We start from the raw sequence: 14,320 nt of genomic DNA, 5'->3' as shown, positions 1-14,320 counted from the left end.
TGATTCTCCTTCAGAATGTTCAAAATTTTCATCTCCATTTGAATCTGAAATTTCATTTGATTCATATGTTACTTCAATATCGCATTCATTTTCCTCTACAACCAACTCATTATCCATAAGTTTGAGAAAGTTAAGAAACTGATGATCATATAAGAGGCCTAATTCCCGCATCCTGTAGAGAAGATCAGATGATGGAGGTTTGTATTCTGAAGGTATCTCTTGATAAGCATTAAACATTCTCATGAAGAATTCTGTTGCAGATTCATCCTCTTGCTTTTCTAAATTCAAATAGGCATCCAAAGGAGATACATAAGTCGTACTTTCATCCAACATTTGGAAAAGAAGCATCAAATCAGGATCTTTCAGTGAAATTCCCAACTCACAAAACCTTTTTATCAATTCCTTGCGTGAAGGTATGATGTCTGAAGGTACTTTCCAAAAAATATCCACCATCCTTATAAACAAATGTGCTGATGTCTTGCCTTCATATCTTTCCAGATTGGAAAATGCATCTAAGGGGTGTATGTATTCTTCCTCCATGGTGAATTAATCAAATCATCTCCTTCTAAGCCCTCTCCCTCAGTAGAGTTACCAACTAAAACTTTATTGAATAGAGGCGCCACCTCTTTCGAGGAATGTATTGGATCTTCCAGGTTCTTACTTCTAGCAGAGTACACTTCCAAACAAACTGATACAACTTCTGATACTGATCTATGAACTTATAAATTCTGGGTAACTTCACAATATGTATTGCGAGCAACTCTCCCTAGCAGAGTCACCAATCTGTTGGTTCCCAAAACCACAAATTGGAAATCCAAGAGCCTACCACTTCTCCAGAGAAGTGGTAGGATCTCTCAATCAAATTTTGGCCAACGAACGGAAATCACTTAGATTCCCATGCACTTCGGGCTCCACAACACCCAGGCGGGTAGACCTTCACCTTGAACACTGACTACTCAATTGAAAGGTTTTCTATAGCGAATTTAAGCTTTGGGAGTTCCTCGGCTGGTAAGGTCCTTGAACTCAATCAGAATGAAACTGGATGTTGAGTATTTGGATAAAATTTTAATAATAATGAATTTGATTTTTTGTAAGAAGGATATTTTAAATTTTCTGACTTTAATAAGAAAAGACTAGTGCTTTGTTAATCCGGGCGATAGAGTCAACTTCGGTGAACTTTCATGTACAACTTCATAATGTTCAATGCACTTATATTGCCAACAATTTTAATAATCCAAATGCGACAGACCAATTATAATGCAATCTTAAATTAGTCCAGATTGAATTTTAACTCCGTTGAGAAGGAGACAAACTGGACAAAGGTACGGAAACAATTTAATATTTCACAACACCTATGATGATCAAATCTAAACTGCTAACTGACCATGTCCACTTCTCTGATATCAAAATCATATACAGAATTCTAAAATATAATTACAAAGGGCGATTCACCTGTAGTTTAAATCTCCATGCCATTAATGATAAACAAAGAACATTTTTATTTTATTATTAAAATAAAATAATTTTATAATAATAAAATAACGAAATTTCATTATAAAGTCATAGGAAACTTATTCCTTCATACAATTAATATAAAATGCTCTCCTTATAAATGACTTGTATATTCGAATGTATATTATTTGTTCTTGTTTTTTCTCAAGTCATATTTATATCTTAAATGTAGAAGGACATGATCTTTTACATTTGAAAATCACGTCTCTTTGAAAATAAATCACACCTCTTATTATAATCACACCTTTTGATTTATTTTTACTAATAATATTGTAGCTTTTACAATGACCTTAACCTATGGTATGAATAAATAATTACAGGTGATATTAATATATTCTCGCTAACTTTTATTTCATTTAAGCTTTGAAAAGGGCTCTTAACGGCAATGCATGGAAGATTTGTTGTTTTCCGCATAGTCTTTTTCAAACTATTCCTTGTTCCACACTGGTCTTTGACTCAATCTTCGATACCTCTGGTTGCTGCAGGGTATAGACTAGCTTCAGCATTTTTTGAAAGAACTTGACGTCCAGCATGTTATGCTTGCTGCCTGAGATTATTGAACCAATGCCTCTGGGATACAAAGATATGACTATCGGCATTCTACATTTGGTGCTCTTCATATTGTTGTGACATCCTTCTAGCTTCTCCACAAGTTTGTTGAGTGTAAATGCTCTGAATGATGACATGGATGCTGTACCAAGATAGCCAAACGCTTAGATGGATGCTTCCTTTATGTCGTTTGTGCTCAATGTTATTTCTTTCCAAGCATGGTGATTGCTGCATACTCCCGATGCATGTATCATGTCTTTGACCTGACGTAATCTCCTTATTACTGTTCTGTGAAACTTTTAGCAGGTCCATTCTCTTTGTACGGGTATCATTTTTGCTTTCTTAGTTGATTTCTTTTGTATATTTCTGCCCAGACTGTCTGGTATCTATCACCTCTCAGGAAGACTAATGTATAAACATGTGATATTTGTGTTTTGTCACTGCAAAATCAGACTTGAACATCACTGACTGTCACTCATGTTAGTGCTATCTGATGTAAGCCTTCACTGGATTCATTACTGATGTGTCTAACTGTTTGCCTCCTTTTGTTTTATGAATCCTCTGGAAGTCTTTGGGTGCCTTTATGAACTACTGCACATCATATGGAATTTAGACACTATATAGTCCCAATAATTTATTATTTCTGCTGTATGTCAATGGCATTTTCTCTCTATCACTTTCATCATCTTGTATTATAATGGTTTAAGTTATCATCTTAAGCAATATATTCAGAACTTGATATGTTGATTTTCTCTAACAAGCTTGAAAAAGGTTTCTTAAATGGAGTCCCAAAATTGCTACAATTTTTGGGCTCCATCACAAGGAAACTCAGAAAACTTTGTTTTATTTCACCAACATTCAAAAAGTACATATATAAACCAGGAATTAACATAAACAACCACAAATGGGTTACTGTATTATACAACAGTAATACAATAACGTGCAACAATTTCAAGTAATCCAATCCTATAAACAGAAATGACAATCAGATTGGCAATGTAGATGAAACTTGTAAGGCTTGGTTTGCGTCTAACCTTCAAATGCTTCTTCAAGGGTTTGCGTCCTAGAAGAAATAACCAGCAACTATTTCCAGCTCCCAAATTAATATTTGTTTTAAATATTATATCTTCATATCCTCCCATGTGAAGTCTGATGTACCTTTATCACTTTTCCCAATGTGATGCACGCTCTTTTAAGCAACGTGGGATAAAGAAGTTTTTTGTCCTTTAGTCACTTAAGTGAACATAGTACCTTTTTAAAAATAAAGTGACAAGTTAAATGAACTTAATAGACACTTAGTAAACCATATAATCATCAGACATTAAAATAATTGATCAAACAAACTCGGATATGCACGTGCAATAGCTCATTGGAAAGCTCTTGGCGAGACGGTTCCAAATCAATGCTGGGATATCAAGAATACTAAGCTCTATTTACTTACTAAAAATAATAAGTATCTGAACAACGTGCCAAAACTGCTCTGATGGGTTTGAAACTGGAAATATCTAGGCCAAACCTCGCTCTGAACCCTGTAAAGAATCTTTTCGCCCCTGAAACCTAGGCGAAGTGATTCAGCACACAGAATTATAATGTCCCAGAAAAAGGGGACATTACAATTTTGAAACTAAGAAAGTTCTCTGTCTTTTCAAGATCATAGAATTTTGACCTCTTTGGTTGCACATTCCATCTCCGCTTGAGCTCCCACTCATGTATATCCATCTTGACTATTCTGCACTTGAAATGCTCTAAAACTGTGACAACATTTGAATCCAAGGTCCTCATATTTAGTTAATTTTATGATTATGAGTTCACAATCTACTGCCAGAGGCACTAGCACCCTTTGCTACTTGTTGGTTCCCAAAGCCATAGATTGGAAATCCAAGAGCCTACCACTTCTCTGATAGGATTCCGCAATCAGTTTTGGCCAACGAACAAGAATCACTTTGATTCCCTTGCACTTCAAGCTCTGCTACACCTAGGCAGGTAGACTTTATCCTTGAACCTGATCACTTGGTTCAGAGCTTTTTTATAGCGAAGTTGAGCATTGGAGAGTTATTTGGTTGGCAAAGTCCTTGAACTCGATCAAATGAGCGAACACATTTATCTACTAGTGACAAGCATGATGACATGAATATTTTTCTCATTTGGCATAGGATTCCGAAGGCTGCAAATAAGATTTTTTGTTCATATGTGGCTCTACTTTTTGCTAAAATTTAGAGTCCCAACACTACTCTTCAAATAATTGCTCTAGAATGAATTTTCATCTTCAAATACTTAACACTTGACTTGAATCCTCATCCTTGGTTACTCCATTCTTCCTATAGAATAAATCAATCCATATTATAATGAACTTTACATTTTCCCTTTGACTCATGATAGGATTATATGAACAAGCCTTAATCATTCCCACCTTGTTTATTTACACTTTCAATTGTATGTTATTTTATATCAAACAATTAATTAATTGGTTAACTCAAGTGCACGAAATAACAAATAGTGTAATTAAATGTATATAAATGTAATGAGAATTTTAATATTAAAATATGGTCATCTTACCAAGCCTTCTAACTAAATCCCTGTTTCTGTAACTTTGCATTACCAAGAAAAATCATAATCTTGATTTTTAAATTAAAAAACTACAACGAATTAGCAATGTGGAATTGCTAGCCACATGGACCTTTCTCAGATTTGCATATAACAACTACCAAAGTCTTGCCACTAATATTTTGTTCTGGCCTTTACAAAACCTTGTTCAAACAGAAACTTGCCAGAATAGTCATCACCTTCATGAACATTCCAATCTGAAAGAGACCAATAAATTGACTAGTTCTTGAGAGACAATGACAGAATATCACATTTTAAATTCCTTTCCCTGTTCAAAATTGTTTTCAAAGTTGTAATTACTTGGACACAATCACCTTTTTACAATTGATCTGTTAGTTGGAAGTGTAAAATCGCACTCAAAAGTAACTTATATATATATATATATATATATATATATATATATATATATATATATATATATATATATTTCTGAGCTAAAAGAATTGACGAAAGCTTCCTGTTTACAAATTGAAAAAATCAAAATGCTAATAATTATGTAGAAGACAAACCTTCCAACTGCTGCAATTACTTCAGCTGAAATATCTATTCTTTGTACTGAAGGGGCCAGCAAATAGAGATCAAGGAGGACAGTAATTATTCCCTCAGCAAATAGCGGACTTGAGACCTGATTAGACATCTCTTCCTCGGGTGCAGTACTTAGGCCAGAAACAGGAATTTTTGATCTAGCTGGAGCTCCTGACTTCAGTGTTTCCTCAGAAACTGCTTTCAAATCTGCAGGTTTTGACTGTTCACAAGACTGACTTTGTCCATTACCATGTGTAGATGTAATTTCTGCATTACTGGCATTGACAGCACTTGTAGGCTGTTCTCTTGAAATACTGTTCGTGTCTAGCACAACAAAGCCATCACCAAAGTGCGCTTGACCTCCTGGAAGATAAAATAGCATTTTTCTGAAAAGACTCGGCCACAAAGAAGACAATGTCCTATCCTTTGGCCTAAGCATAGGCAGTACCTCCAATACTGTCCGTTGGAGTGGGGGAAGGCTTCCCTAACACACATATATATATTAATATCTATCAACAACATCCATTTTTGTCAAACAATTTAAGAGTGAAAATGTAATTTACATAAATCAAGATTTCATGAAATTAGATGTAAGCACACACAATGCATCGGATAGATTGATCTTACATGGTCCATCACAGTGCTATCACTTATACGCTTTGGATGTCTAGCCAACAGATCAACCAGCTCTAACACACGGAGATAGAGATTAGCATCAAACATATTGAATGCTTGAACATACAATTCACCTGTTCATAGATTGAGACCAGGAACTGTCACTTGAATAGTTTTTAAAGATCCATTGGAAGCAAAACTGCTAGAATTATCAATGGTTACAGAGGAAAATCATATCAAAGTCATCAAAAGCAAAAGAGTTGCAATTACCAATGGTTACAGAGAAATTAATAACAAATGCATCAATAAGTTTTCAGGAATAAACTTTTGTATGTTAGACCATAAGATGGTTATAATCAGAAGCTTACCCAAGCTACGCAATAATTCTTGCTTGACCTTGCTAGAATCTCTACCTTCGTACTCAGTACCTTTTTCTAGAGCAGTTTCAAAAACACAAAATGCTGATTTGAAATAATCCACGGGCATAGTCCCCTGCAATAACAATCTCAACATCAACAAACCTTTTATATAACAATACTAAAGGGATGTGCCAAGCGTAAAGTCAAGAGTGAATCTTCTAAAACGTTTTGAAACTCCAATAGATTTCAATGTTGTTTAGAAATCATGATCTCAATAAAAAAAGAGTTCTCATCCAAAGTAGAGGAAAATGAGATATAATAAATAAGTAATCTCTAACTAGAATTTGTCAAAAGCCTTGGTATGGATTTGGCATCATTATCATGATATTGTTGATCCTCACTATTTTTCAATTGATTTGAAGGAAAACAAGATAGAAAGCAATATGAAGATTAAATATTTGACTGCACCTCTATCTTGATTTGAAATCATTCACATTCATCATTTTTAACAAAACCATAAATTTGTAAATCTTTGTGGAAAACTATGTAAAAGTTCGTACATAGTTTTATGAAAAGCTTCACGGATTTAAATCCTAAAAATCATCCAATGAAAAAACTTACAAATGTTTCTGACTGTTAAACGTGTAAAGCACACGTCTGCATAACTGAAAGTATATGAAATGGACCACTAATAATACCTTCGAACAGTGAGCAAGCAGTACAGTTTGTAAGCAGTTAATTGCTGCAAGGGCAACTTCTTTGCTCCCATCTAAGATGCTTTCTTGAATAAAAATCAGCAATGATTCCCAACCTGCCAAAGTTCATTCTTTTCACTAGAAATGAATCTTTGAAGTCTTAATCAAATTTTAATTTCACAGTGTGTACCTTAAAGCTCAAACATGCACTCACTTGTCCTGAAATTGTCTAAGGTTCGAAGAAACGGGAAGAAAGGCCGTAATAGACGACTCATCCCACCTAACACCAGCACCAATGTCTCGTCCCATTGTTTTTGTTGAGTATTACGGCTGCCAAATAATTGCATTCATTAAAAAAATACGAAAGAATGCAAAGCTTAGCTTTGAGAATGTTTCCCTCCAGACTTACTTTGTCGATGCAAAGAACTGTATAAACCTCTATAACATTATTGAAGATTTACAGCTTAACTTACCTGTGATGAATAAGCATGTGGACTGGCTTTCCCCCACGCATACCTAATTCCTTACCCTGCCACTCATCTTTTGAAGACGTTGAAGCCTGTAGATATATTAAGGCCCATGCATATCTTCAATCAACCAAAACAAATCTCTAGATTTCATATGAATGCAACAATCAATAAGGAAACAAACTCATTACTCACCAAATGCCGTACATCTGTAAGAAGAGGAAACACAAGTCTCCAAAGGCAATGCTCCCACATATCAGTTGATAACTTATGCCCATGACTGCTAAGAGATTGGAAGAGAGTTCGAATAGCTGAGACCCTGACCTATAACATAAGTAACAGAAATACAAATTTCAGAAAAGGATAAAGAAAATGTCAGGAACCCTATCCACCTATGTTGAAAGAAATCTTTCTTCGAACATTTGCAAAATACCATATTCATAGTATTATCATACTCAAATACTGACAAATTGATTTGCAGAGACTATATCCTGTAGCTTCAGTGACTGTGAGGATACATCCCCATTCTATTAACAGTCTCTGTGGAATGAAATGACACACTGTTGTACAAATAGGGTTCATCAAAGATAAATAAAGAGAAAAAAGCAGCAGTTGGATTGCAATAAAGTGATGTTCATTTGAAAAAGCCTGAACAATCAAGATTAATGTGTGTAGAATGTTGAACTTCAGAAATTCCTACACAATTTCAAATCCATTTGGAAAAAATTGGATGTTCTACAACATAAAATAGGCATTACTCCCAATGATATGTCATTGTCTTGTTTTCCTAGCTCCTACCCATATTATTGAATCGATTATTCTTATTTTCATCATAAATGATTATGATCACAGAATCTCGAAGGTTATTTTCTAGAAAATCCTTAACAGAGTTTGCTCTTTTATTAGTTCCCTCTTCAAAGTGTACACATTTAGTCCATGTCAGAATGAAAAGCATCCTAAGTTTTGTTGAAGTTCATTTGTAATATTATTTTTTGAACATTCATATAAAGAATGAATCAAGGCTAAATTACCAGAGAGAAAACAACCTTACTAACTACAATAACTCAATTGGAGGAATGCAATTAGTCAATATAATTGGTAATAAACGTTTTATTAAATAAATCCATAATTTTCTGCAAATGCGGGATTTTGGGTACCAATGAGGGGATGGTTAAAGTATCCAAAATATGAAGAGTGAGTAAATGAATAAATCTATGACAATTAAAATAGAATCATTCTAGCATTGCATATTGGAGAAGTGTACCCATATTCACCCAGTTGTTTCACCTAATCTATGTAATGCAACTGCCACCTCTCTCTCTCTCTCTCTCTCTCTCTCTCTCTCTCTCTCTACATTTATATAGTACTCTCTGCATTTATATATAGTGCTCTACTAACATGATAATGTTATAGTAAACTGCCTTATTCCAGTAAAAATTGATGAGATGATACTATTAACATGCTGCCTGTTTTCTACATTGTACAATATGCTTGACAGGGAGTACCTCTGGTCTCTCATCTGTTCCAAGAGACTTTAGTACCCCAAATACAGAGAGTAATAATTGGTCAAAGTTCATTTTGGAACTCAAGGATGATATCTTTCCATGGTCTCCAGCTGGTATATCATAAGCTGGGCTAGTTTTCCCATACTCATCAGAAGTCTGGTCTTGAAATTTTGGACTTAGTTGCGCACCAATGCCACTCACCCTCCGTCCTAAGATGTATATGATGAACCAAATAATTAAAAAACAAGTTTAGGCATAAATTAAATAAAAACAAATTGTATACAAGCTCATATATCAATATAGCATGTAAGACAAATGTTTACAGGGCAATACCTATTTCCTGAATCTCCAAGTGCTCATAATTCACACCCCTTGCAAAAAAGTCTGATGTTGTCCACAGTAGTGCTATTGCAGTCAAGCTTATATTGATGTCCATCCTTTGCGCACCATATGCTCCAGCCACATCTATACATCTGATGAACAATATTCTAGTGAAAACTATGAAAACCCATGTCTCACACCCTTCTCAATCTCAAAATACCATACTACAATTTCATGATCTTACTTCTAGGGAAAAAAATATTGGATTAATCTCTTACATGTCAAGACAATGTGCAGGGACTGCAAGAAGCCCGTCGTTCATGATGACACGAACACACTAAAATTCCAAAATTGACAGTGTCAGTTCTGATTAAATGTTAAATAGCCTCACTGGAAAGTGGTACTTCTAAAGAAAAACGAATTATCTATGAAAAGGGATTTACCATAGATTTAGAAATCATCTACACATTTGAAATGTGTATTCAATATTCAGATAAATAGATACTACTAGCACAAGTTACTGAGTTTCATAACCATCTTACTTACAACTGACCAATTATGTGCGGCAAAAATAATTAACACTAAAGAGAAAACTGTATTTTATAAACTAGTTTGTAAAGTTCAGTAATCATGGGTATAGAATTTCCTTATCCCAACTATTTGTCATCACTAAGACATTACTGGTTTTACTTAAAATAGCTTACATGTGGTGATTAGTCTTTCTCACAAATGTAGGGCCAACAACATTTCCGCTTACATGATACTCACAAAACAATATGCACTCCACATCCCAGGAATGTAATAACCATAGTTTGCAGGCTCAGACTCGGAGAGTACTTGGGAAGTCCAGAATTTTCAACTCAGAAAAAACTTTGCAAATACTTGACAAAAACTTGCCAACTTAGTAAGTACTAAATATCAAAATCTCCTAAAGTAATATTTTTTTTTGTGAAGTTCAATTACAAGATGTATTTCAAATTAAGAATTGACATCTCGAAGAGAAAATACATGATTTTATAGCAAAAGCAACATGTGAAAAATGCATTTTAACCAGTGTTTTACCTGCATCAACATTTTTACCTAGATTTTTTTGTGCCTATAAAAATGCACGAGATGAACTTGTGAAAACTCACCCAGCAAAAGAAATAGAGAGTGCTTGGCAACTTGGAAAGTACTCTAAGAGTTTGCATAACCATTTAACACTATTAGACAGACAACTCACTCAAGAAGCACATGCAAGTTGTACGGCAAAAGGATCATTCATAAAATGGAGCAAGATTAAAAGAATTAATCTATAGAAAGACATGACAAAGGATGCATGTGTCTTGCAAAGCAAATGGCCTGGAATGTAAAACAAGAAAGCACTTTCAATTGATGTGTAATTTTTCTTAGTGAGAATACATATATGCCAGAGTTTCCAGACTTAGACTCAGCTTGGACTCGGCAAGGCCAAATTGACTCGTGACTTGGAAATGACTCAGTAATGACTTTGCAAAATGAAAAAAACTCTTGAAAATATATACTTTTATAGTTATATATATGAAATTATATATCATATTCCATGACCTGGGCCAAGTCATAAAATCTTGGCAACATCTGCTCGGCTCAGCGACCCAGACTGGCTTCACAACTCACAAAGAGTCATGTAACTCTGGTCTATGCAAAGCAACAATAAAAGAATAAAAGCCATGCAGTACCGCATTGAAGAATTACCACCAACAATACTAAATGTCTACATGCTTAAGTGATTGGTTAATTATTACTGTGTCTCACAGTTAGCCCCAACAGTTGAGAAGCTTTGACAAATGAGACTCTAAAGAAGCAATGCTCAGATGTGTCTTATGACTTGTGATCATTATATTTAACTTAAATTAGGTTCAATAGAATAATTAAACAATTCTTCAACAGTTATAAAGGTACACAAATTATACTCTTGGAGACTGGAAGAATAAAATGTGAGCATAACGCAGAGAAAAAAATCTTGTCACTGTGCATTATCATTGAGATGTCAAAAAAATACATTATCAACCTAAAAGGCTTACAAAATTCTTGCAGAAATAAATATACATATAAAGCACATAATTAACCAAAAAAAAGACAGTGCAAGTGAGCTCATAGCTCCTAGTTATAGCTAGAACATTTACCATGATGTTATTTTTTGCATTTACCTATAATTTAATATTGTTACATAATACATTATTGGATAATTGAGTGTCCTTGGAAGGTCCTACTTGCCTCAACAATTGCTTTCTCATTTTTGCTGACAGTGATCATCTATAACCACTCCTGTGGATCGCCTCAATATGATTAACTCTGAAGCAAGTTGTTAAAATGGTCCATTTTTTCCTTTTCTAATCCATAGCACTACCCACTTTATGCAATAACCTTTCCAAATGCTATACTGGCACAGAGATAGTTAAAATTCATTTCACTACCCGTTCCAGAAGCAATTGAAGATCATATCAGAAGTTTCTTACTTTGGATGCCGAAGAGTCAATGGTTCCTTCACTGTTGACAACAATCAGGGAGATTGTCAGAGCAGAAACTGAGGCTAGTTTGCCAAGTGGATTTTGGTGGGACACTTGCCTTTGATAAGGCCCAAGTATTTTTGACCGATTACCACATAATCAAGAGTGACCAAGCACCTTTGAAAGCTTCCTTCTCTTTATTTAATCACATGAAATCATTAAGGGTAAGGCCTATCATTGGATTTATCTTGACCAAAAGTTTTTTGATGTCCAACTTTTTGTCAAGCCACACGAGGCCTCGAGCTTCAAGAAGATTGACAGATGTCTTCAAGAATGGTTCATTTGAGTTCCCATTATATGTTAGACTTTATGATTGAAACTGAATGAGATCAAATATTACCCATGGTTATTGGGTCTAATCTCAATGGTACAAGTCTACCGAGTTTATTTCCTCTAAAAGATTGTCAACTCTCATCCTTCATCCTTATTGACCTTTCTTTTTACTTTTTTATTAGATGTCTCTAATTCACCCATTCTGAATCCAATTGCTTCTCATTGTGGGCAGAAAATATGAATGGTAAAGCTCCTTTCAATGTGTGTTTATCTCAAGTGATTTCCAGCTGTACTTATTCATAGAAACATCAAGTGTTCCAACACTTCAGCTATGGCTCTAAGTTTATGCACCCTAAAATGGTCACCTAGACTATGGGCCCCCAATTCTTCAATTTATCAATTCCCATTCTTCAATTTATTGATTTCCTAAATCAATGCATTGCAATATTTTATTAAATCAATTCAAATCATTTTCCTTGATCAAATTGTAATTAATTTAATAATTTCAATATTTCCTAAGGTTTGATCATCTTATCCTAAGTCTTATTTAATTAAAAGAAAACTTCTCATTTAATTAAATAAAATTAATCCCCTTTTAATTAAAAGAAAATCCCTCTTTTAATTAAATAAATAAATCCCCACTTAAATATCTGTTTGTGATGAAAAAAGGAAATAAATTAAATAAATAAATAAATCTTTTTTTTTCTCTACACTTGAATGCACATATTTCTAAGTGGGATTCTTTTTTTTTTTTTCCTCTTTCCACTTTCTTCTCAAATGCTCCATTTTTCTCATTGGTGGAATTTTGTTTCTCATGGATCAAATTCTATTATCTCATATTGGTTGTGAGAAGCCTCCCACCTCCACATTTTCCTTCATAATGAGCCCTCTCTTCATTTTCATATAGAGAAATACAGAAAGAAATATATAGAGAGAGATATAGAGAGATACGGGGAGAAAGATGTAGAGAGAGAGAGATAGAGAAATATAGAGGAAATTTTTATTGTTATGCTACAGGTTTGGAGAGCGATTTTGGAGGAGTTTGAGCATTAGGGTTTGAGCCTTAGGGTTTGGACATTGGAGCCTCACTGCAACTTCTCACTTCTTGTCTTATTCTCTCTTGTATCCATGGCTTCCATCATCAGGTTTCATCCTTGCATTTTCATATTATCTTAGAGTCATATTTGTTTTCATAGATTAATATTACATTGTTATTTCTTTGTATAGATTAGATTTTCTTTCTTGCATTGCCTTGCATTGTTATCATTTAGATTATCTTGCATCTTCATTTGCATTCATATTTTGATCCTTGAATCTCTCATTTTATGGTGTACTTGCATGGGCACGAACTAGGTCAAACTAAGGGCCTCCCTTACAAACCCTTGCACTCCACGAATAGAGAGCTATGAGTTGCCATTTGAGACCTCATTCTTGAGCAATCTTGGATATAATGATTCATGGAAATGTTGTCAACATTTTAGCACACACTGAGAAGCTTTGTTTCCTGGCCCATGTCTTTTGTTTCTCTACCAAGTCTCCTCTACATTCTGGAATTTATTGTATACAAAAGGGCTTGGGATCTTTGTCCAATACAATAGTTATGAAAAATATCAAGTTTTTTTTTGATTCAATGGTATATTAGTTCATTAAAAAATCCCTTTCGGAATAAAAATATTTTTGAATAAAGAGGGACTGACATAGACTTATGAATCTGTAATGGCCCCTTTTCTAGCCATTTACATTTGACACATTGTTAGGCTTTTCCATCATGGTCTTGTGGGCTAACTAGGTCTTTGCCAGGGGTCAATATGACTTTGACATGTGCTTCTTCACTTTTAGGCAGATCACAGTCAAGATAGCAGGGCTTCTCATACTTACTATTTATAGTAAGTTAGTTGGGGTCCATATTTCCAAGTTTGCAGTATGGGACTTCAAGTGTCTTGCCAAGAGCTTTCCGACAAACTATTATACATAGCTTTTTGACTTCAATAGGATATTTATTTTAATGTCTAAAGACTAGCTTGTTTTAATAAAGTGACTTTAAAATTAAAAGGGCAATTAATAAGTCACTTTACCTTATAAAGTTCTATTGTTCTCTTAAGTGGGTAAAAAAAATTGAAAGGGAAAGAGAATAAAAATTGAAGAGAAAAGTAAAGGAATATGAAGAGTCATCCTCTTGTGCTTAAAAGGGGAAGAGAGAGCTCGTTTTTAGCGTGCTTGAATATTGATTTGTTTTGAGATTTCTCTTGGAGAAACTAAGGAAGCTTCAACTTCTATTCGGGATCCGAGGATGCAAATCCTCAACTTCTTCTTTGGTGGATTGGACTTAGTCCTGATTCTCATTTGTGGTGAATTAACGACGGAGTT

At 34.4% G+C, this 14,320-nt stretch overlaps 1 protein-coding gene across 2 annotated transcripts in view; it reads right to left on the bottom strand.

Annotated features, from left to right (window-relative positions):
* LOC149568091 (ARM repeat superfamily protein) overlaps positions 1–14,320 on the bottom strand; it is a 338,742-nt gene that overhangs the window by 53,984 nt on the left and 270,438 nt on the right. For both annotated transcript variants that reach the window (XM_089821094.1, XM_089821095.1), the window contains exons 28-37: positions 9,431–9,489; positions 9,165–9,304; positions 8,832–9,040; positions 7,522–7,650; positions 7,333–7,418; positions 7,074–7,189; positions 6,863–6,975; positions 6,174–6,297; positions 5,818–5,939; positions 5,175–5,674 (exon numbers count right to left, since the gene is read on the bottom strand). In XM_089821094.1, coding sequence (XP_089677220.1) covers positions 5,175–5,674; positions 5,818–5,939; positions 6,174–6,297; positions 6,863–6,975; positions 7,074–7,189; positions 7,333–7,418; positions 7,522–7,650; positions 8,832–9,040; positions 9,165–9,304; positions 9,431–9,489 — 1,598 coding nt within the window. The remainder of the gene's footprint in view (positions 1–5,174; positions 5,675–5,817; positions 5,940–6,173; positions 6,298–6,862; positions 6,976–7,073; positions 7,190–7,332; positions 7,419–7,521; positions 7,651–8,831; positions 9,041–9,164; positions 9,305–9,430; positions 9,490–14,320) is intronic.

Source organism: Cupressus sempervirens, chromosome 3 (assembly GCF_028749045.1).
Source record: "Cupressus sempervirens isolate cs-2001-9-10 chromosome 3, ASM2874904v1, whole genome shotgun sequence".
NCBI lineage: Eukaryota > Viridiplantae > Streptophyta > Pinopsida > Cupressales > Cupressaceae > Cupressus > Cupressus sempervirens.
The sequence above is the reverse complement of the archived record's forward strand: the minus strand, read 5'-3'. Positions and strand labels throughout refer to the sequence as shown.